The sequence below is a fragment of the Mya arenaria genome, chromosome 12, assembly GCF_026914265.1.
Source record: "Mya arenaria isolate MELC-2E11 chromosome 12, ASM2691426v1".
NCBI lineage: Eukaryota > Metazoa > Mollusca > Bivalvia > Myida > Myidae > Mya > Mya arenaria.
In genome coordinates this window covers 12227384-12251780 of record NC_069133.1, presented here as the reverse complement: position 1 = coordinate 12251780, position 24397 = coordinate 12227384, and the positions used below count along the sequence as shown (strand labels likewise).

The 24397-nt window shown below is 35.8% G+C and overlaps 1 protein-coding gene across 1 annotated transcript; it reads right to left on the bottom strand.

The window, feature by feature from the left end:
* Positions 1–1582: 1582 nt before the first annotated feature.
* LOC128212480 (nuclear pore complex protein Nup107-like) lies at positions 1583–22691 on the bottom strand. The gene is made up of 25 exons (XM_052917964.1): positions 22545–22691; positions 22209–22255; positions 21252–21367; positions 20383–20463; positions 19874–19974; positions 19154–19219; positions 18318–18381; positions 17587–17743; positions 16117–16339; positions 15482–15573; positions 14572–14650; positions 14020–14133; positions 11476–11652; positions 10741–10946; positions 9630–9742; positions 9031–9143; positions 8017–8152; positions 6819–6985; positions 6335–6437; positions 5783–5871; positions 5224–5295; positions 4313–4486; positions 3347–3415; positions 2354–2560; positions 1583–2093 (listed from the first exon to the last, which is right to left on the bottom strand). Exons 1-25 carry the CDS (start codon positions 22545–22547, stop codon positions 1989–1991), a joined length of 2874 nt encoding a protein of 957 aa, XP_052773924.1. The 5' UTR covers positions 22548–22691; the 3' UTR covers positions 1583–1988.
* Positions 22692–24397: the final 1706 nt, after the last annotated feature.

The following is a 24397-nucleotide window of genomic DNA, read 5'->3' as shown; positions in this document are numbered from 1 at the left end:
ACTTTGTCACAACCTATCATGAGCATTCATTATATATTTTTTATCAAACTTGGTTCAACTGTTAATTGGCATCTCGACTGAGTTTGAAATGCTGGCATTATGAACCCCGAAGTTAAAGCATTTGATATGAGATTAGATCAACATCAAGATCACACATTTCATCACTCTGGAGTTATGGCCCTTCAATGATCTAAATTTGATAAAATTAAATTTGTCCTCTGTTATTCGAGCATTTTTTACCTATCCTTAGCAAACTTGGCGACAATGGTAATGAGGGAAATTCCAAAACAATATATAAACTAGATCACATTCGTAACAGCCGAGTTATGGCCCATACATTGTCAACTTGACCAAATTAACTGTTTCCGCTCTCTATCTTGAGCATTTTGTATCTAGTTCATATCAAATATGGTAAAAAATGTTAATACGCTCAATATATCAAACGCATTATAATAAAACATTATTTAATGGTCAAGATTGACATTGTTTAATCCCTAACACAATAGCAATGTTTAAATGGGTCCCATATTGCAACTTTTGCTTTGAAGCTATTAACCTTTAAGTAATATACGTTTCAGCGAATTTCACCAATCTTAATAGAGAAATAAATTGCCCTAGTCATATCAGTCTTATTTGCAATTAATAAAAATTGATCCTCTTCCTTTTTCTAGCAATTGGGCTCTCTAAGAAGACAGAACGTTCAAAAGTTTGAGTTAGTGCAATTAATATTACGGTGTGAACACGCCTACATCAAATAAAACGAGCTACACACACAAAATGCATGCTGAACCTCTTGGTCTGGTAGTGCGACCTTGACACTGACCCATCTGAGGTGGGACTAAGGTGGCTGTAAAGCAGTTTAATAAAACCTTCATTGATACAACTAAGATTCAGGTACAGTCTGAGCGATACATATGATTTAAATTATTTTCTGTTTTTGTAAAGCAGCTTTAACATGCCATGGCGCTTTCATGGCTAATGCACGTTATCAGTAGAACATGCAACCGATGTTAAATTGGTATATATTATTGACACAAAATAAATGCTTAAAACCATGATCTAGTATTGCTCCCTTAAACTTGACATGCCAAGTTTCTAACATTGGTTCTGCACATCGCCTTACCGAGTAAAACATTTGATCCAAAGTTCTAATGGATATAGGAGATACTGAATGGACAAAAAACATGCTCAGTATTAAAACATAGAATAGTGCATGACTTTCTTTATGAAATGGTACAGATGACAAAGTATGTTTCCATAAAAGTATTTAAGAATTTGATCAGAAGATAAAATATTATAAAAGATCTTTAAATTGTGAACTTGACATTGATACGTTGAAGTTACATGTCGCATTCTTGAGTTCAATATGTGAACAATATTTCACTTAAACTTTATATGTGTGTAGAAAATATCTGGCCAAAACTAATTGAAAACCTCAAACTTGACCTTGTACAGCGACATTGACTTTCAGATGGTGTGGTTCAAACAGGACTAACGTTAATAAATTCAACAGGTGAAAAAGATAGGACAAAAAGCCTCAAATATGTATTGTATTCTCCACCACAATGGAGGGAAACAAATGAATAGTTTCATCTTTTTATTGTTCATGTTGTTGACATTGAAAAACATGGGTTTGATCCCCCTTCCCTTTTACAAAATATCCAAAGAGAAATAAACCACAGTTGATACATAGTTTTGACATTTTTCGATTAGGCCTCATACAAACTTAAAAGCGAAGCAAAAATCAGACATCTTCGTATATACAAATAAACTCATGCTGCTTAACATTTGCAGGCAAAAATTACTTGGTCAATTTTTAAACAAGCATGTCCTGTACTTATGCTTTGAAAACTCAACCAATTTGCCCATAGTCAGACTTTTTATTCACATTTCACACTTTTAAGCACATGATCTTCTAATCAATTCAGAGCGAGTCTTTAGAACAATGGCCAATCTATTATTTGCTGTTATATTCAAAGATGCAAGTCTCAGCTTTGTTCATATCCCAGTGGCCCTCGACCTTGGTCCAGCAGCTGGAGGGATGAGTCCCGGATCAGCTGTAACAGACGCTGTAACTCCGCTTTCTGGAACACCTGCAAAAAACAGAATATGCAAATGATGAAATACAAAAAATATATTGTAGAGGAGGTTACTAGATTAGGGAAATAACACATTTATTGCCGTGAGGAAAAAAGTTACCTTATACAGGGCGTGTTGTTCAATGGCTAAGATGTCCATAAAGCTTACATATTCATTTCCTTGATCGAAAAAGTCACCTTATAAAGTGCGTGTTGTTCAGAGGCTAAGATGTCCGCAAGGCATACACATTCATTTCCCTGATTAAAAAAGTTACCTTATACAGAGTGTGTTGTTCAGAGGCTAATATGTCAGCAAGGCGAACACATTCCTCAAACTGTTCACTTGAGTGTAGCACGGAGTGGAGCAGGACGGTAAGGCCGGGCAACACGAGGCCCCGAAGGCGCTGCATCTGCTCCACACGCTGGGGATCTATGGCTGTATCTATGGCCTGGTCATCTGACATGTCCTCCTCATCTTTCTCCTGAATATTGTTATGTAATTATTACATTAATATCTTTATTATTTTTTTATTTATTTATTTGGGGGGGGGGGGAATTCTTATATTAAATTACTTAATTTCTACATATATTTTACATTCTAAGAATTTGTAAATTACTTGGAATACTTTTTTTTAAACAGTTTGCAACTTGCAACTTTTTTTCAGTGATTAAGAGTTGACACAAGTATTTATGTTCTGACTTAAACCATAATTTGGTTTACTGCATGAACTAAATTATGATGTCATGTCTTGTAAGTTTTGAAGGTGCAATTCTTCACAATTATGTATGGTAGTTATTGGAGGCCAATAGGCAATTTTATTTGCCATGTTCTCTAAAAGCCCATATGTATGCACAAACTTTTGTTGTGAAGTATAGTTGTAAAGGTCATGGTCAAAAACGGGTTGTATGGAGGTCAAATTACTACATGATGCAGCTGACATTTGGGATGCAAAATGTAAACAACAGACAATATGTACAAATTTTATTTTTTTGGTTTTTCGAAGATAAATGATTGTTTTAAATGATACACACACAAATTTACTTTTTATTACCACTTTGCTTTTTATCAAAATAAAAATCATCCTTATGCGGGCACAAAGAGGTTGTTATGGATATTATCTAAATGTACAAGTATACCATTATTGATATGATAATGAAACCTTACATGAACAAGCCGCAGAAACAAGGACCTACAAAAAGCCAAGATACGTGTATCCCATCCAAAAACATTATTTCTATGCCATAAACACTGTAGAAAACTAACATACCTGGGGTTGGTCCACCATCCAGCCACCATCAGCAAACAACAACACATTGTATATGTGTTCCTTCGTACTCTAAAACAAGTCAGAAGATCAGTCAGGTAACGATAAGTGTCTACATTGTGCTTGAAAAACAGAAGCTCTTTCCAACACCTTACGCATGACAAACTCTCTGATAAAATGAATATATAAACTCATTATATGTAAACCTACAGAGCCCTTTTTTATCACAATTAAAATAGACTCTCATAGATTGGTACCAAAATGCACTATCTATCAAATTAATATAAAACTTAATATTCAATTATCAGTGGTCCTAAGAGTTGATAATGGTAAGTTGTGGCACTGTTCTAGTATGAGGGATTTATGCCTAAAGCTGTTAAAGGGGCTTAGACCCCTTCTGAAATTGTTTCAAGAGTAAGTTTATTTTCATTTTAAAGTCATTCCTGTTTTTTGATGCAAATGTCCCAGTAAAAAACAATCTTTACAAGTGAAAGGTAGTCTGAAGTTCAATAATCTTAATCCTGAATTCATAAATCATACTGACTTTAAGAACCCTTGAATAATATAATCAACTATTAACCAAAAAAACACACAATATTCCAGCAAACTTAATCAGCAATGACTGGGAACCAGTTTAAAATTTAGCACATGTACCTTGAGTATTGTCATGTGACAAAATTGTGTCATGCGAATGCATGTTCTATTTTTTTACCAAATCGCATCATTACCAAAGACAAGCTTTTTACGATTATAACCATTTCCTGTATGGTCTTTTACTACTACAGACGATTTGTAATATATGCATTCGGGCCAGGAACTCATTTCAAATATTGCTTTTTGCCAATCTATGAGTCCTTTTAAATAGTGCTAAACCTTTCTGAATTTTACAACAAGAGCATTAAATGTTAAAGGCTCTGTTTAAAGCCATTTAGATATATTGGCAACACTTAAGCCTGTCCCTTTTTTTACCTGTGTCTGCATTAGAAGGTTGTGTCTCCAGCGATCATGCTCCTGCTCGTACTGTTTGAGGCGGTGTTCGTGCGCGACCTTGTCTGTGAACGAGCCCCCTGCAGGTGCAGGCGGTTTGGTGGGCTTCCCGTGGTGGTAGTGCTGGACCCAGTCATTGAAACTCTCCATCGCATCCTGGGATATGATGAATGAGAAGATATTTAGAAGAGCAGTAATAATTGTGCTGCATAACACAGCGTACCCTTTTTTAACTGCCGATACCAAAGTATCACCTTTATAAATGATGCTTTGATTGAATTAATTATAGCAAATGCATGGGTTAGAATAGTTGAAAGGAAAATCCCTGAATTTTACGCTCGGGCCTAACTTATACATTTGGATGATTGTACTAGGGTTTTAGTCAGGATTCAAAAAGGATTGGGTACTGCCGAAAAGGGACAGGGTGTTAAGGGTAAAAAGGGCACATTGAATCGGGCTACGAAAACTTGAACATTAAGAATTTGACAAAAAAGGTTAGAACTAAGAAATTGTGTTTTAAAATAATTGAAGTAATATTAAGATTCAACTGCCAGATGTGTAAAGTGTGTATGTATTTATAATATAATTACAAGTTTTAGACAACACAAAAGATATATTTAACAGTCTTGAGTACTTAATTCAATGAAGGCAGAAGGATGCCCATGCTGGTCTCCATGAGGGCAGAAGAGTGCTACTGAAAAAGGACAGGGTGCAGCACCCTTCCATAAATCTCTAGCAAAACCCCTAGTGTACCCATCCTCCGTGTTATACATTTTCCTTGGATTTACAAGGAACTCAAGAACAGTCCAACTACCTTGACATCTACCAAAAGATTCCCAACCTGCAATCTCAATTATTGAGTAGTGTGAGAGTTTAAAGACAATGCCACTCACCAGATACGCCTTGATGCACAGGTATTCACGTATGGCATTGCAGTCTTCTGGAGGCAAAACTGGAGTGCCCATCTGTAAATAAGAACAATCATTTGAATCATTTTGTATAATGTGTACTAGATTTTTATCAGAGTTTAAGATGATAAACTCTTTTAAATGAACCCAGAAGGAAGTTTACTCACATGCACATATAAAAGAATATTTGACTATTTGTATTACAGAAATAAACCTATACCACCTTGCTGAATGAGTTTGGTCCTTCTATAAAGCAATTAAAATAAATAAAAAATCATTGAAAATGCTGAAATAGAATTGTCAATAGGGGAATAAGTGGTCAGCATTGAGTCTTGGACAAGATTTCATATTATCAAGAAATTGGAAGGGATGCTACATCAAACCAAAGTTTTAATTTGTAACTTCAAATAACCCTTGTATAAACTTTCCACCCAATCTATTTGATTTCAAATGTCATGCGTAGCAACCATGAAAAAAAAAAGATGAAAAATTTAATGTACGATACCCTCGTTGATAATGTTTCTCAGTGTACATAAACTCTTACCTGTTGGTGCCATATTTTGTGTATAACATCCACAGAGTCAGGTGGCAGTTTGTCAAACACAGCCTTGGCAGCTTCCAGCTTCTTTAAGGCTGCAATACACAGGAAGACAACACTTAAACTACTATAATCAAGGTGAACATACACTGCGCTTTTACGTTAATTATTATTTTTTTCCCTTCTGGGCGTAATTCAACAAGTGATTGAAATAGCTTATAGTTATCAGAACATGCTTATTAGATAATTTATATATAATATAAATAATTATACTTTTTTTAGACTTTTTTAATTTTTAGAAAGACGTTTGTCCCCCTGCTGGGAGTATCCATCATTTTTTCAATACAAGGGCCATCACTCTAGAGTGACAATCAAACTAACTCTAGATAGTGTCCCAACAACAATTGCTACCAAGTTTGGTAAAGAATGAAGAAGAAATGTCAAAATTAGAAATGAAAATAGGAAACATGAAGGACGACTCCAGACAAAATTGTCCCTGTCTGCCATACTAAGCAAGCCACATAAATATTCTATATCAAACCAAACCTTCTAACTTACCAATGAATGTCCTCATGACAGCATTGGCCTGTCTCACAGCCTCCGCACGCTGGGCCACATCAAACACCAACCAATCGATCGCCTCAATCTTCTGGCGATCCTCCTGTACAAGATATGGGTAAAATAATTATAGGCAAAGTGTTCTAAATTATAACCTGCCAATGTCAAGACTGATTCAAATGAATCATGTATCAAGTCTTATTTTGATAAAAAAAATCTACTGTGTTAAATTAATAACTCAGAATAAAGCCTTAGACATAAATTCAAATCACATTATCTTAAGTGATCCTCTCACGCGACTTAAGCATTCTGCCAATGGGAAACATCTGCTAACGCTATCTTATTTTTTTTACTATCAAAAATTAACGCTTATAGTTGCTACATCAGCTATTTTAAGAAATCAGTTATTAAAACACATTCAGGTAATTTCTACAAATTTACTGCAATTTTCACCAAAAAAAAATTAAGAACATTAAAGTCCTACCTCTGAGATGTTTGTATCCACCGACTGTGTATCATGTATGCGGGAGAAGTCTACATGTGACCGACTACGTATGTTCTCGACAACACGCTTGGTAATCATGGCAACATCTAGCCCCTCTCCCTCACCCAGCTCAAGGAAGTGTTGCCGTTCTTCGTGGTCTGTGATTCCTGCACAATAATGTGAAGATGTGTAAAATTTGTATAGGTTAACCATTGTGCATATAAAATGTATATGTACACCGACAAGTTCATTATTGTTGGTAATGTGAATTACATTGCCAATGTACAATGTATTTGAAAAATACTTCGAATCTTTTATGAGTTCAAGAAAAAGCATCTGTATTCCAGATAAGCAAGTGCGAAAAGGAAGCTGTAAGAACAGAATGGAATCGACTTCCATAACATGATTTACCAAAATAGATCGTACTCATTTACATAGAATAAACCAGTCTAATAATTCTGATAACTTCTGGTTGTCAGAAACATGTAAACATGTACTCTCATATTCCAATGAAAACAAATTTCTACTCGTTACTTTACTGTTACAACTAAATGGGTTATTTGTTACGCTTATGAAAATCATAACGAGTTATATTTGTTTCACTAGAGAAAATTAATCCCTTGAGTTTCCATTTTACATATTGAATTTGCAAAACTGCATTTGAACATACTGTCTGCATTCCATGAAAGAAATGTGTCCCCTATAGGGAGCTGCCATCAAGTTATATGACCAATGCGTGTAGCAAGTCAGAAAACTCAATACATGTCATTCTAAAGTATTTGATCCGAAACACAAGTGTGACAACACAGAAGAAACCATGATACAAAGTAATCCCTTTGTAACTGCCATGCTTCTCAGGAGCCACATTGACTTAAAGCTGGACTCTCACAGAGTTTGGACACTATTAAAAACAAATTGTCTCAGATTCGGCTTGTTTTGGCATCAATCCCTTAAATTCAGTCATATTAGATAATTCACAAAAGAACAGATCTCAATTGTTTGGTAAACTGCCGAAAGTTTCATTTTTCTTAAAGTGTAAGTAAGCTTTAAGCCTTTATGGCTTAAATCAATTATCGAACGTAAATATGATAAACTGCTATCTGATCTCTTGTCAGCAGTGTTATATTACAGGTTTCCAGATTTTAACGCAAAAATTGGCATTGATGAAACTAACAAAGTCATCAAAAGAAACACCTACCCTCCAGGAACTTGCTGTACCAGTGTATCTGTGCAGCCTGGGGCAGTTTGGCAACATAGTGTGCCACAAGGCTGTGTTGGCGACTGGTAATCAGATGTTCCACGTATCTCTCCAGTATCATGTCACACTGGCTCTCCTTCATGAAAAGATAGATTTAGATAACATTATTTGTTCTGTCAATCAAAATTATACACATTTCATTGCAATAGACTTTATTTGGGGTTTTATTTTTTATGAAATGTATAATATGAGAATGGCACATGCCAGAATATTAAGAAACCAAATGATTTTGAATTCAGAATGATGTCTACTGAGCATAGGGTTTTAGCCAAGATTTAAAAGCACAGGGTGCTGCAGAAAAGGGACAGGGTGCTGCAGAAAAGGGACAGGGTGCTGCAGAAAGGGACAGGGTGCTGCAGAAAAGGGACAGGGTGCTGCTGAAAAGGGACAGGGTGCTGCAGAAAAGGGACAGGGTGCTGCAGAAAAGGGACAGGGTGCTGCAGAAGAGACAGGGTGCTGCAGAAAAGGGGCAGGGTGCTGCAGAAAAGGGACAGGGTGCTGCAGAAAAGGGACAGGGTGCTGCAGAAAAGGGACAGGGTGCTGCAGAAAAGGGACAGGGTGCTGCTGAAAAGGGACAGGGTGCTGCAGAAAAGGGACAGGGTGCTGCAGAAAAGGGACAGGGTGCTCAGGGTAATAAGGACACATTGAATATGGCTATGAAGAACTTCATGAATTTGGCAAAATATGTTAGAAATTGTGTTTAATCGAAGTAATATTAGCCATCAACTGCCAGATATGTAAGGTATGTATTTATAATCTTATCATAAGTTTAAAAAAATTAAAAAGCAATTTTGACAGTTTTGAGCATTTAATTCTATGAAGGCAGAAGGGTTCTCATGCGCGTCTCCATGAGGGCAGGAGGGTGCTACTGAAAAAGGACAGGGTGCAGCACCCTTTGATAACCCTACAGCTACAGCCCTAGAGCAGTAACAAATATATTATGGCTCAACTTACCTGTGATCTGTGCCCAATATGTCGCAGGAAGAGCACAAAGTGAGCCAGGAACCTCAGGGTGTGGGGCGAGATGTCGGGGCCCGTCACACGCTCATACAGGACGTCTACCAGGCCTATTCAGAGACGGCAATGGCAAAGGTGTTATAACTCCGTCAAGATTGAATGTTTCAAGGTTATGAAGCTAAGATATTAACTCTACCACAGAACATGATTGCAAGTAATTTTGAGGAAAGAATAATAAAAACAACAGAGGCAATGCTAATTTTATTGATGTACATGTGCATGTCATTTTTTTTTAAATATGAAATAAGAAAAATCTGAAATACAGCTAATTACTCAAGTAATTGATTATTTCTCATGTTATATTTTTTTAATTATGCCCATATATAAAACATAACCCTTGTGTTCAATTTTATAATGGTATAACACCCATTACTGCTTTTACATTTAAATATTCAATGAATGCAAAATAAAGAAATTTAATAGGTGGAGACTCGTCATCTTTTTCAACCTTTTGACCTTAAATAAACTTCTATAGGGGGACGATAGAATGTAAAAGTTCTTTCATGAGGCAGGTTGAATGTTTGAATACCCCTTACCGGTAATATCCCCTAGGATGATGTATTTCTGGATGATATGATGCAGCTCATAAGCCTCCTGCTTCAGAGATTCATTAGCTTCTATCTCTCGGAACACTGTCTTAGCATTCAGGCTGGTACAATGGTAAAATCAATTTTTACAATTGGTAAAATTTCAATGATAGTACCGTAGTATATCTGTAATAGTAGTACTAGGAACTGCAACCATAACCCAAATTATTGAAATTATACAGGAGTGTTTTGGAGTGTTTTAGCCAAGTTTTTTTTATTTCAATCAGGGCTTCCATTAAAGGAAGTTTGGAAGTATATTACTCCCTAGAAATTGGTTAAAACTTCCAAAATTGATTCTTCGGAAGTACCAAAATTTCCATAATTCTGAAGAAAACTTCCAAAGTTAAAAGCTTGGAAGTTCAAAATATCAAAACCTTTTGTCAATATGACTTTTCTGGTCACAATTTCAATCAGTTTAGGTCTTTTAGTAAAACAAATTATTAAAATATAAGTCTGTGAATTTGGCAAGTTAAAGTTGCAAATTATTTGATTTTTAATACTTGTTGAAAAATAGTTAAAAAATATATTGTATTCTGGAGACATAAACTTCCACATTTCAGTGAAAAACTTCCTAAATTGATTGTCAGGAAGTTCATACTTCCAGTTTCAAATTCTTAATGGAAGCCCTGTTCAATCACAAGGTCAGTGGGTAATGTTTTGCATTCTGTTGTCAAGGACAACGTTCAATAATTAGTGTGTGATATAAATGAATAACGTTGTAAGTGACGTACATGTTATTTAATAGTCAAGCTCTGCCTACTTTTTACGCTACAGGTATGGTAATGTGTAGACAAAAACGAAGAAAATACTTTCAAACATATATCAGTTTTCAAAAATACCAATAATAAAATATTTAAATGATCAAAAAACAGGTCATGTACGTTTATACTAATTTCTGTGAAAAAAACTTATAGCTTATAGAATCATAATTGACAAGGTTACTGCCAGAATACAACAGGAAACCCCTTGTATTCACAACAATGTTATGTTTACAATTATTACTTCACAGTTCATAGACAAAAGCTCCTATTTCAATACAAAGTGGCAAAAAGAATCTAACTTTTTCTCCCAGTATTCCCCCGGCAGGTTTTCCAGGGAGCGCCTGATAGTGGATTTCAGACGTATCTCATTTTCCACCTTGACATCAACTAACGTACGGAAATAGGCCCACAAATAGTCCACCCAGGACCGGCACACAGGCAGAAGACCGCGGAGATTCCCGCTGAGAACTGAGTATATTGCCTTCTCGTAGGTATTTACACGAGGCTGAAATAAGAATTATCATTGTGACATTATGTAAAATATGATATGTCATTAATTTGGAGTTCTCTCACCTTGAATACTCTGGCAACTAAAATGTATTCTGTTTGTATATTTGATGATGATTTATTTCAGACATGTATATAATCAGAGGGAATGGTTGAGGGGCTATTTGTAAGAGGAAAAGTAGCATTGTTTTGGAAAAAAAGGTAAAAATACTAGCATGATTCATATAATGTATTGGTTTCAAAACTTTTTTTACAACAAAAAAATAAACTGGAAATTTTGTTATCACATTTGTGAAAAAGTATATGTTTAAGCATTTGGGCGTGATAAATAAATGGTCAGGAAGAAACACTGCAGTAACCAGCTTTCCTCATAAAAACAGACCAGCTATTAAATAAATTTTTGTACATAATTCAAAGATAATTTCAAGATTGAGCGCATGACAGTGCATATATATCAATACCAGTACAAATCAAATCCTGATTATGATGCATATTATTTAGTAGTATTTATTCAATAGATGACTCACATCCTGGACCATGTTCCAGCAGACCATCTTCCAGATGTCCCTGTTAGGGTTTCCCTCCACTGGCGAGCGCTGACACTCAGGCCCGAGCCCGGAGAAGTTTGGGTCATGAAATAGTCGCCATCCCTCGAGAGTTGCAGCTCGCCAAGCCTGTCCACAGTCAATACATGTCTTCTGGGCCTGAAATATGAGGAGCTGTTCAGGTGAAAATAATTCAACTTTCCAATTTGGCTACACAATGTAACTTCTGCAAAAAAAATGCTCTCACTTATTAGGTAATCAGGGTTCGAATTTAGCACTCGCACACTCGCAAATTGCGAGCCAAAATTGAAAATTGCCAGTTGAATTTAAAGACACTCGCAAAACTTTGCGAGTTCAAAATTTACAGAAAATATGCAATCCTCGAAATAGATATTATCAATTCCTGCACAAAAGATATAAAACTAATTTTAGAAATGCCTACTTTCGTTTTCCGATAATCACGCAGAAATTGATGACATAGATTGACGTTATGCACACAGACAGATACTCGTTACTATGTGGCAGGTACTCGTTACTATGTATTTTTGTAGACTGGTCTTTCGTTTCCATTTTTGGTGGCGGTATTTAGCGATAATCGTATCGAGACACCGTCTGTATAATGATGACAAGCTAAAAGATAAGTTTTTTTTACGCGTGTTGATTTTAAAATCGCCGACGGCAGATGGCAATGATCAATCAGTTCAAAAAAAGAAGCCAAAATGAAATAATTCCGTTTAAACTGTTACTATTTGGAAGAGGGAGTGGAACATTAAATTGACCCTCAACACAAATGACGAAAGGAACGTTTTGCACAGACCAATACTGGCCTGATCAGACTTCCGCAGTTCGTACTGTCAGTGTTACATATATGATGATATCGTTTATTGTACAATTACATGATCATTCATTAAAACAATTACACTATACCTTAAGCATTTGTTTTCCATTAAATATATACTTTTTCCTAGCAAACATAAAGGTTTGCCTTAAAAAATGGGAGTGTGTGTCTGGTTTTGCGAGTTGAAAATTTGAGCACTCGCAAAAATTTGCGAGTATCAAAAAAAGTTAAATTCGAACCCTGGTAATACCAAAAGGAAACCCAAGTTAACAAGCAGATTCCAATTTACATCTGTTTTTTGTCAGTCAACAAAGTTGCAAAACTCTACTAACAGTTTAGCCACAAATGCTTCAATATAAAGCACACTTTTTCAAATTGAACATCAAGATTCACAGCCTTATTGTTACTGGTTATCAAATTAAGAATGCTGTCAAGAGTCTATGGATATGCTAATATCTCTGATGTTTCAAGTTCTTTTCTTCTTAAAACAACAAAAAGTCATGGTCATTCTTCAGCACATAGAACAAGAGCACCGCGAAACGGAGCATTATACGCCCGAAGAAGATTCGGCTTGAGGTCTTTGATAAACATTTAGGTTATGCTATCATACTGCTTACTAGGTGTGAAGTGTTTACAACAAAGGCTTAAACTTCCAATATTGAAACGGAATTGCTAACGCCCTCCAGTGAAATTAGCCTTTGAGGTACGGACCTGGAAAGCATGCTTGACAAAACCTTTTAATGTAGAGATGATTTGTATAAAGTTATTTGAAAATTGCTTTAGTAGTAACACAGTTATGGCCTGAACATGGAATTGCTAACGTCCCCCCCCCCATGTAGATTCTAGTGTTTGAGGTATGGACCTGGAAATTGCGCGCGACACATCCTTTTAATGTAATGATGCTTTGTATAAAGTTATTTGAAAATGACTTTATTAGTGACCAAGTTGTGGCCCGGACACGGATTTGCTAACGCACCCCCATGGTGATTCTAGTCTTTGAGGTATGGACCTGATAATTGCGCGCGACACATCCTTTTAATGTAGTGATGATTTGTATAAAGTTATTTGAAAATCGCTTTATTAGTTACCAAGTTATGCCCCGGACACGGAATTGCTAACGCCCCCCAGTGAAATTAGCCTTTGAAGTACGGACCTGGAAAGCATGCTTGACAAATCCTTTAAATGTAGAGATGATTTGTATAAAGTTATTTGAAAATTGCTTTAGTAGTAACCCAGTTATGGCCTGGACATGGAATTGCTAACGTCCCCCCCCCCCCATAGTGATTCTAGTGTTTGAGGTATGGACCTGACCTGGAAATTGCGCGCGACACATCCTTTTAATGTAATGATGCTTTGTATTAAGTTATTTGAAAATGACTTTATTAGTGACCAAGTTGTGGCCCGGACACGGATTTGCTAACGCACCCCCATGGTGATTCTAGTCTTTGAGGTATGGACCTGGAAATTGCGCGCGACACATCCTTTTAATGTAGTGATGATTTGTATAAAGTTATTTGAAAATCGCTTTATTAGTTACCAAGTTATGGCCCGGACACGGAATTGCTAACGGAAGGACAGACGGACAGACAGACGGACAGATGATGGAGGCCATAACATAATACGACCCTTCAGGCGTATAAAAACTGTAAGAAATTTCAATCTGTGATAACCATGCAGCCATGTTGTACCTTTTCCAACTGTCCTGCGCGGAGACAAATAAAGATGTACTGAAGTAGCCTGTCTTCGTCTTCCTTGTCAAGGTCATCAAGGAGCATGTTCTGTCGCATCGGGGCATCTGGGTCCTGCAGGTGGATACAGAATGCAAAGGGGATGTATCAAATACCACATACTGGTATTATTATTCTTGCAACCAGCCCAAATCAATTGCTTTAGATTTTCAAGCAAAATTCTGAATTTCTAAATTTTAGTGTAAAATGCAGTAAAACCATGCATGTATTAAACATAGGATATTTGGAAATTTCCACTAGCCCAAAATCAGTTCAACTTCAGCCTAGCACATATTTGATAACTTCAAAACCATCTTGCAATCTACATCTACACTCACTTATTTACTAAATCAATTCCTTTTTCCATAATGTGCCATATAATACTGAAATTGAATCCTACTTTACATACATTTACTGCTACCAAAGCCATTAATGAAGCTATTTAGCTATTTTAGAGACGCCATTGTAGCCTGTAGGGAACTGAACCTTTATCAACACACTACCGGTACTTACCAATTCTGTGACTTGAGATCGCTCTGCTCCTGTAGGCACTCCAGAAGATTTGTTCATCAACCGATGTCGGGAATTCTCACTGAAAAGTTAAGACATATTTCTATACCTTTTTGTTCAAACAATAATAATCATATCACATTCATCAAGTTACGTGGCATAGGGCGTGGCATGGGAGAGTACCAAATACTAATAGCAAAACATGAGAGCACTCCATAAATAACCTGAATCAGAATAGATAGATCATGGAAGCCCTCCCTATTAAGGGCTATTCCAGAAAAATCATATAACATCCAGAGGAAGGCAATTATTTTCATAGTATATGGGTGGGTGTCTTTTTCGCTAATTTGGACCCCAACAGGGTAAATTTGCTTCTGTAGGGGGATGGCATAATTTAGAATTGCCTTCTACCCCTAGAGTTACATGTCAAAAAGGAATAGCCATAAAGTACAATTGCATAGAACTAGAAGATGGTTGTACAAGGCTGGATATTGAACAGCTTAAACAACACAGCCATATTAAATTGTTTATTATGTTGTTTTCAAACACCATGACTGTTCAAACGGCAGATGAATGTTACTTTCGTTTTCATTCAATATATAACCCCATTCAGCTGGGCAATATTCAATAAGCAACTTAGATTGGACTTAAATTTAAGATTAGAAACTAAGTGTTTCCATTGGCCTGTATGTTTAGCTGACCAACAAGCTGAATGGAATAACTGTAGAGGCAAGTCTAAGGCTAAGGATAAAATCAGTATTGAATACTGGCCTGGATTTTTTTTTGCATTTAAAAAATGATCATTCAGATAAAACATCCTAAGTAACAATTTATAGAACATTGCAGGAATAACGACATGTAATCAAAGACTCATGGATGTTTCCTTCAATAAAGTTGAAAATTGAATACATACTATCCTACGGCCCTGTCTGAGAAGAACTTGACATTCTCAGAGAAGTTTTCAAAGTCGTCCTGGGCCCCACTCTCCAGCCAATCCACAACCAACTGCGTAAAAAAATATATTCACATTAAAAAAAATATTTACCCTATTATCATTCACTGATAAATGGTGATTCAATCATAGCACTAGTGCATTTTTTAATTTGATAATATTTCTGATCTTAAAGTATTCTAAGCAAAGGATGTTTCATGTCAAGTAAAAAAGGTTAAAAACAGTTTCCATAGAAGATTGTTTTAAAAAACACATGGCACCATATCTGGACTCGTTTTTTGTGGTTGATATTGATCATATTTCAAAAATCTATGAATGATGTCAAAGACATGACACTGTTTTTATTAGTTAACAGTGTTGTCAATAAGAACCGACCTCCAGCCAAAATGGACAGTTGAAATGGCAAATTGGGCCAGTTCAAGTTTTGAAAAATTAGTGAAATTTAAGTACAATAAGTAGCAGTTGAGCGACTACCGGTACTTCACTATTTGAGACTGTTATAAAAAAACTTATTGAGAACCCTGAGTTAACCACACAATAATGCATTTCTTAACACATACTGTTTCACTTAAGGGGAAACAACTACCACACTATACCTGTGCCTCCCTGATAGCCTGCTCCTTCTCAAACAGTTCATTGACGATCTTCCTGTCACTCTGTAGAATTCCCTGCACAAGGGGGGCGTCATCCCCATCCTGGTCCATCCCAATGTCCTCCTGCACGGCGGACTCCTGTCTGTCCTTGAACAGGTTCTTGGCCAGCTTCCATGTAGACTCCTCCAGACACAGCTCATGCAAAACTTTGAAAGTCTTTGTGAACCTGGAATGTTATTGAGATTATATACATGTGGAGCGTCAGACTAAATTTGGGATATTATTTAGATGATGTGTAAATCTACTAGATGTTGGTCGAATGCACTCCATTTACATCCTTCAAGAAGAGATTAAAAGAACAGCTCATAAAGACCTCTGAACATCTTTGTTAATGTTGGACACAGATAAGATTATCAAAAAGATGCTAAATAATTATAGTGAAAATAAATTCTAATTTCTACATGTAGAGGGAAGACAACAATTATAAAGGAATTTTTAACCCCCACAAAAGACTGATACTCATAGTATTTATGGTTAAATTTTGAAAGAACCATACAGGCTTTCAAGTGACCAATAACAGAAAAAGTAGGGATAAAAGTAGGATTTTTTTGAAAAAGTAGGGTAAAATAGGGCTATTGAGAGAAAAAGTAGGGATAGTAGAGCTCTTTTAACTTACTTTTTTGGATGAAAATAAATGACTAATAAACCTATTCATCAATTGTGATGTACATGTAGTTATCTTTGCTTAGAAACCAGTACTTCAAGAGGGATTTATTCACAGGATGAGGAGATGAACCTTAAATGGGTGTCTCTGACTTGTCAACCACTCATATCATCATAGAAACCCTCTTGCAGCAAACTAATCCTTCAAAAATACTAAAAATGGCTCCTTATTTAATTCAAGATTAAGATTATTTTAATTAATGCATTTAATTAAAACTTTTCTATTATTTTTCGAACTATTTTTACAAAAAAGTAGGGATAATAGGGCTTTTTCAAGAAAAAGTAGGAGCCTAACAAAAACATAGGAAAAAGTAGAAAAAGAAGGGCACGCTTGAAAGCCTGACCATAGCATAAAATACAAGAGCACCACGGAGAGAACACCAATGCTGGTCGATTATTTTTTCAGTCAAACAATAGGTATTAGTAGACAATTATTATAAGGTTATGAACCTGGCTGTACATGTGCATCGTCTCAAGTTTCATATGAATATCTTGAACAGTTTTTGAGGTCAAGTAATACACTGCTGGCATCAACCCTAACATAATTTTTCATTGGAAGCAATGATATACAATAACAATGTGTCAAGTAAATCCAACATTTACATTATTTAACTGAAGGAAGCACCAAAGGTTAATCATGATTGATTGATTCATTGTCATCAAATATTGTTTTGGTACAGAGTGTACGAACTAACAGACAGAGAATTTTAAATATGTAAGTATGACACAATGCAGACAACAAGGACCTACTTTTCATCTTGTCTGGAGGCGTGTCTGATGAGTTTCTTGAGCATAGAGACTTGTTCCTGACAGAGCCCCTCGTATCCTTCCACGAGGGTAAAAAGTTCGTCCGCCGGGGCGTGCTCCTTCAAACACTGCAGGAAGTCAGTGTACAGGCTCTTGGAGGCTGTAAGTGAGAGCTTTATTCATTATTACTTATTTAAGCTTGAATGTGATCTCTCGAGGCCATTTCCTGAGTAGAGAAACCTGTACTGGTGTCCATAATGCCTCTTGTGTGAAAGCCCACCACATAAAACAAACTTATCCTCAATCTATAGTTTGGTTTCTAGACATAATATTTATACAATTTGTGTGCTATAAGTAAATAAAAGGAAAATATGAAGCTGTTCTTGCTAGACTCTACATGAAGTCATGTCAGTCTATTTTTATTTTTCAATATCACTTCGATATTTATTATATGACAAGAGTGCCACAGAGCATACACTAATAATGCTGGTCTGTTGTTTCTCAGTGAAGAAAGGGGCAAGTATCAACATTTATTAATGCCAGAGGTATGGGCCTTGTTTTTATGTTACATTTATTTTTATTTAAATATCTTGCATGTTTCGAGTTATGGACAAGGTAAAAGGTTTTGCATGCTGACACAATGGCCTAAGCCATGACAGTACCTTGTTTTTTCTTCTTAAAAAATGAACAACAGGAGCGAACAAGAAACCACTTTAAATCCTACAGTTACACACCTGAGATACCTGGATCTTCCTCCAGCAGTAGGCGCACATTGGTGGTAGTCACATCCTCTGTCTCCTGAGAATCAACAGTACAAGTATGAAACTCTCACATGGCATTTCAATGCAGTTCCATTATACTGAAGACATGTATTGCTTTCACATCATTTAGGCAATGCCATTAAAATGTTTGTGTATGTGTGCACACTGATTCAATTGTCTCTAAATGGAGCCTGTATCTTTTAAGTATTGTATACAATTGCCATAAAGATGCTACATTATAATTGAAAAGTAAGAAATAGCTTACAAGCCCTTTTCTAGAAATCACACTGGTCAAATATTCTGACACATTCCAAATGTGATTTTTTTTTAATTTTGCAATTTTAACTAGTTACTTGGTACTTAATTCCAATTTCAATGTTTATATCAAAAGCTGTTCTGAAATGTTCAAAATTAATACTTGTTTCTACAATGTCTACAAAAAGAGTGGCATAATGATTCCCTTATAATCGCATGTATGGCCAAACTCCACACAGCAGTTACTTCCCTTGACACATGGCCCTTGACCATACATTACAGTAATCACTGCCACCAAAAAAGTCATGTGATGAGGATCAAAATCTTTTGACCCCATTCAAAGAGTTTAATATTTTCTTTCATTTAGAATAACTTTGAAAACAGTGTTCTTAGGGCTATTCCATTTGTGGATTTTTACTAACATATTGTATATAAAGTATATGTAAAAAAAAAATCCAAAAAATCAAGCTAATTACTAATATTGGTGACAGAGATCTTATCTGCTTGTAAAGTGAGATCACTGTGTAGAAAATTGAGATAAGGCATGTACCTACCTCAGGTAGGGGCTTCATACCAGACAGGTTGTGGAATGAGGAGGAAAAGCTGTCTTCATGGAACGACTGGAAACACAATCAACACCATTATATCTACCATACAATAGCGTATTACATCTAAAGTAAACTCTTATCTATTTAACACTGATTGTGAAGGAAGTTATATTATGGTGTGCGAGAGTGTGGTCTTGTGCTTTGGTTGACACAGAATTCTAAAAAACACTTGTCCGGCTTGGTGACCACCAACAAAACTCACATGCACCCATGCTGAGAATTGAACCTGGGTGGCCTTTGTCAGAAGCATAAGTGATTACCTCTGCTCTAACTGGACAACCAAAACAAATTGAAAACCAACATGAAATTTTCATATTATTTAATGTTACTGTTCTGTAACATGTGTGTTGAAGGGTCAATGAAATTAATGAGATTTTAATAAACTTTAGCAATACTACGCTGCACTTCTTCTGATTCTCTATTTCTTCATTTTTGCTTTGTGTAAATGTATCTTCATGCAATAAAATATTATTCACTAATGCCAAATGTTTTGAAGTGACAGACCTTTTAAAGAATAGATGAAGATTACCTCTTTACAACAAAACTGCCAAAATATGCTGTGACGGAAAAATGGATCAATATAGTATATTCACATGTATATATTTTTATGCATACTGAAGTTGATATACCCAGCAATCTTTAAAGAGTGCATAAGAACACATTTACCCCATGATGTGAGCGATCCTTCTGCGGGGTCTTCCGGCCCATTACCCCCATCCGTGACGACACATCAAATTTACTCCCTGAGTTAAGGTGTTTTGGGATATCTGCAATTATAACAACAGAAGATATATTATACTGAAACCTTACTTAAACAAGGGGTCATATTCAAGTAGCCCCTTAGATTGATCTGAAGTTTAAGACTAGAATCTAAACATTTAGATTTGGCCTTTATGGGTAGCTGACCAAAAGGCTGAATGGAATCACTGAGGAGTGTCTAAGGATAAGAATGATATGGCATAAAATACTTTTAAATAGTTTCATTTTCAAATTGTGAAAATTCATGAACGTTACTTGATTTCAATTAATTGATTTATTTGAAACAATTTACGGTATATTTTTTTCAAGACAAAGAGGGCAGAAAGACAGTTAACATTCGAAAACAGCAGTTAACTGTTTTAAAATATTTCATTTTTAGTATGAAAGGCAGAGTACAGATTAAATGAATATCTTACATGTGGAGTGTTTGAGGTTCCCCGGAGTACGGACCTGCTTGCTGCTTGGGGATGAGATACTCTCATCTAACAATTGGATGGCTGAAACAAACAACAAATTAATTGAATGTAAATCAAGTTCAAAAGATGTCCCATTTATATTCGTCCGCTAAACAAAGGTCAAAATTAGCCCACAAGCCCTACACTGGTAAAATGCTTTTTGGGCTTAGTAAAATGCTATCTGGGCTTGCTAAAATTCTTAATTTTACATAGCAGGGCCTGTTAAAAGGTCATGGCAAGCACTAGTATAAGGATTCGATGACTGTATAATTGCTTGATTGTATGTTTTTATCTAAAACACTGAAAAAGAAGCTCAAGTCTCATTTTCTGTCATCTTTAAAACATGTTTTCTTTTCAGAATCATCATTATCAATCAACATGAGAGTAGACTAGTAGATCAAACTGTTGCCCTTTTTCTCTGTCAAAAAAGAGGAATAGCTCATCAATTACAGAAGACAAATTTATAGACACTGCTAAACATTTGCATATTATCTTAGCAACATGTATGCCAAGTTTCAATTAAACATCTTGGACATTTCTTTTTTATTTCAACCATGGGTCTAAGTTTTTGAATGCTGCAGTAAACAATATCTTGACTATTTTCTTCAAAAGAAACTCCCAGATAAGCAAAAAAATAACAGTTGGAATGGAAATAGAAGAGAAGACCATCCTGATAGCCTAGTGGTCAAGTGACAGCTAAGGGGACTTGGATGTCACAGGTTCAATTTCCAATCGCATCATACCGAATACATTGAAAATGGTACTGGTAGCTCCATTTATGGTGCTCAGCATTAGAGGGCAATACTAAAGACAACTGGCGAAACACATACACTTTTGTACACTGAGAGCTGTAGCAGCACTACGCCTGCGGAAGGTCTTGCTGATCTGCTGGTCCCGTACGGCCGGAGATCCAGCATCCAACATGGCCTCCAGTGCCTGTAGGCTCCTGAAGAATTGACAAAAGAACGACATATGCATTAGAGCTAGACAAAACTGTTCTGAGAAAAAGAATGGGTAGTCCAAATAATTGTATGTTGACAGATTTTTTTACAATCTTTGATATATTTTTTTACGATCTTTGATATGGCAAATCCTTCACGTACAAATTGTTTTGTACGAAAAGTGGGTAGGTATTCCGATCGGGATTCTGGGTTAAAGCATACTGCGTCTTTAAAATATCATAAAACAAGAAATAATACCAGATAATGTTATTTTATATTAGTTCCGTACACAAAAAATAAATATCCAACGAATTATTATGAGTTTGACGGGTTTTTCTTCATTTCATTCTGTCATTTTAACATAACAATGAAGCTGCAGTTCACAATTTTACAACAATGGGAACATTTCGGTCATGACCGAGTCGTTATGATTGTATTTACGAGATTTATCTCGAAGCTTGTCGGAGGTAACCCAGTTATTACTATTAAGTCGAGTTGTTCCGCTTGGCATAATTATTGTCTGTGTCAGTCAATTTCCGTTTTATTGGAAAGGTAAATAATGAGTTTTAATGCATTGAATGCTTGTTTTGTGCATTTAGTAGCTTTGCACTTCCATGGTAAAATATGAATATAAACATTTATTATCCATTTCAACAATAAAATACTTCACTTTTTACAATTTCAATAATTTTCAAATCCCCCCGGTATTTGAACAAACCCGTTTAGACGTTAGGGATTGGAAGAATCCCGTATAACACGTCTATTATTTAAGACTAGAAGATTGGGTATTGGATTTTTCAATTTAAATCATAACATATTTATAATAGACGATAGACAAAGATTTACCGTCGTCCATGCCTCCTTACAGCAAAAGAATCATCCTGTGATAGGTCCTGAAATTTATTAAAATTCAATGAGGCTAAACCAAAAGTAAATAAAATTCAACTTCAAGGTTCAAGACCATTTAAAGTTCAAGACGTCAACGTTTAAGCATATCTTTTTAAGTTATATTTTTCTTAAATTATATTTTACATGAAGGATTCTTGAATGTATCATGTTTAAGTTTAAAATTATTTAAATATATTACTATCCGAACAATAGTGTCCGAAATACTTATAAACTTATACATTTAATAACAGATAATCAAACTTCACGTGAATGACTAACAGTTCGCTAACTTACCATTTCAAATACCAAAACAAATTGTGTTTATGAAAACAGTTAGAAATAATCGTCCGTTGTTCCTGTCACTTAATTATTGTAGGCGCCATAACCGGCGGTGTGCCTGTTTATTTTTTCTTAGCAATTAAGTCCCATCATAAAGTCAAAACGGCTTGTATGTATCGGTCAACATTATTTGCGTTCATGTAAAACTGAAAAAATGCTGAGAAGTTATATACTTTTTTTTAATACAAATAAGACAGTGGTCGAAAATTGCAAAAGCCCGCAAGCCCTGCACTGTGCATGTATTTCAGACTTTCATACCCATCGTCAAGGTATAAAATTATTCGTCATTCGTAAAAGCCAGTGGTATAACAAACATGTTATATAAATGAAACATATCTCAAAAAGGTACCCAAAAGCTAATACTATAAGACACATTTCTATATCCACATAAAGGACTAGTAATATCAGTGTGTTTATTCGCATCAGAGATTCCGTACGTTTCCCACTTAGTATTTGATATTTTAAAACGCGTTGTAATGAAATAGATATTTTTGAGAACATTAGGTATAAATCCATAACTAGTTGATTTCAGATTCAATTAGCTGAATGCTAGGTTATATTCCAATAGAAACATTATCATTTATAACTGCAAACGATGGAGGAGAATTGAATTGTGTTCATTAGGAGTTGTCATAGACACGTGACAATAAATGCCCCCAATATGGCCTTGTTTGAGTAATAGTCATTTCAATATGATAAATGACGTTTCCATCATTTTTATATCTTACTAATGACAAGTAGTAAAGCTGTCATCTGTGATATTTGTGAAATCCGCACTCGTATTAGATGCTCTGGTTATATTGGTGATTCTTACTACTCAAACGTATGCAAATCCAAATAATTTTTCTATTTCCCTTGTCGGATATGTACTTTTAAAATATTACCTTTTTATCTTTGTGATGACTTAAACAATGTTCTTAATGATAGAATTCAGCATGATTTACACGACAATCGTGAGAGTTTTACAGAATCGTGTCGTAATTTTAACTGCTTTAATCGTAAAGGACTTCATTTCAACATCTCTTTTACCACAGTTGCCAGAAGTTTGACTTTTAACGTCTAAGTATAGATTTGCAGCCGTAGCGTTTTCAGGGACCTCGCTGGACAATTCAGTTATGGACTCGGAAATACATATTCAAGGATACAATGTAATAAGTAAGGACTGGAGCAGACAAGTTGGTGGAGTATGCTCATACGTGGATGCAGGACGAAGTGAACCATTTCACAAGTGAACCAGTTCCTAAGTGTACCATTTCAGGACCAAGTGAACCACATATGTATTATATAGTGACTATTGTGTGATGGCACACTGCCTGAAAGGTGATAATAACTAGTAATTATCGCCATTTGAATGCAACGCTTCACACATTTGCTACACTGTTAAAGATGTTTATTTAGCTGTTATATAGAAATTGACTTTTAAGCTTCATGACAATTAATATAGTAGCTATTTAATGATAGTAACATAATTACAAGAGATGCATAAATATTAAGAAGTTTTCGATTGATGCTGGGATTGGACCCATACCAATCAGGTGACTGGCTTCCCTGTGCAGTTGAGATGTTGTGAGGTTGTCGTCTTCATATTTATCCCACATGTCGAAGAGGCGCCCATGTATATTATTGTACTTTTGCCTCTGATTTCTGGTTACAAGGTTGTCTGACACCAGTCTGACTGTGATGCTGACGTCCTCCGCTTCGGTCCGCAGGAGTGGAACCAGAACGTAGAACGGTAGGCTGCAACCCTTGGCTCTGCTGTTCAGTTCCCGGTGCCAACCCTCTACGTCGTTGTTTGGGCGCAGGGTTTC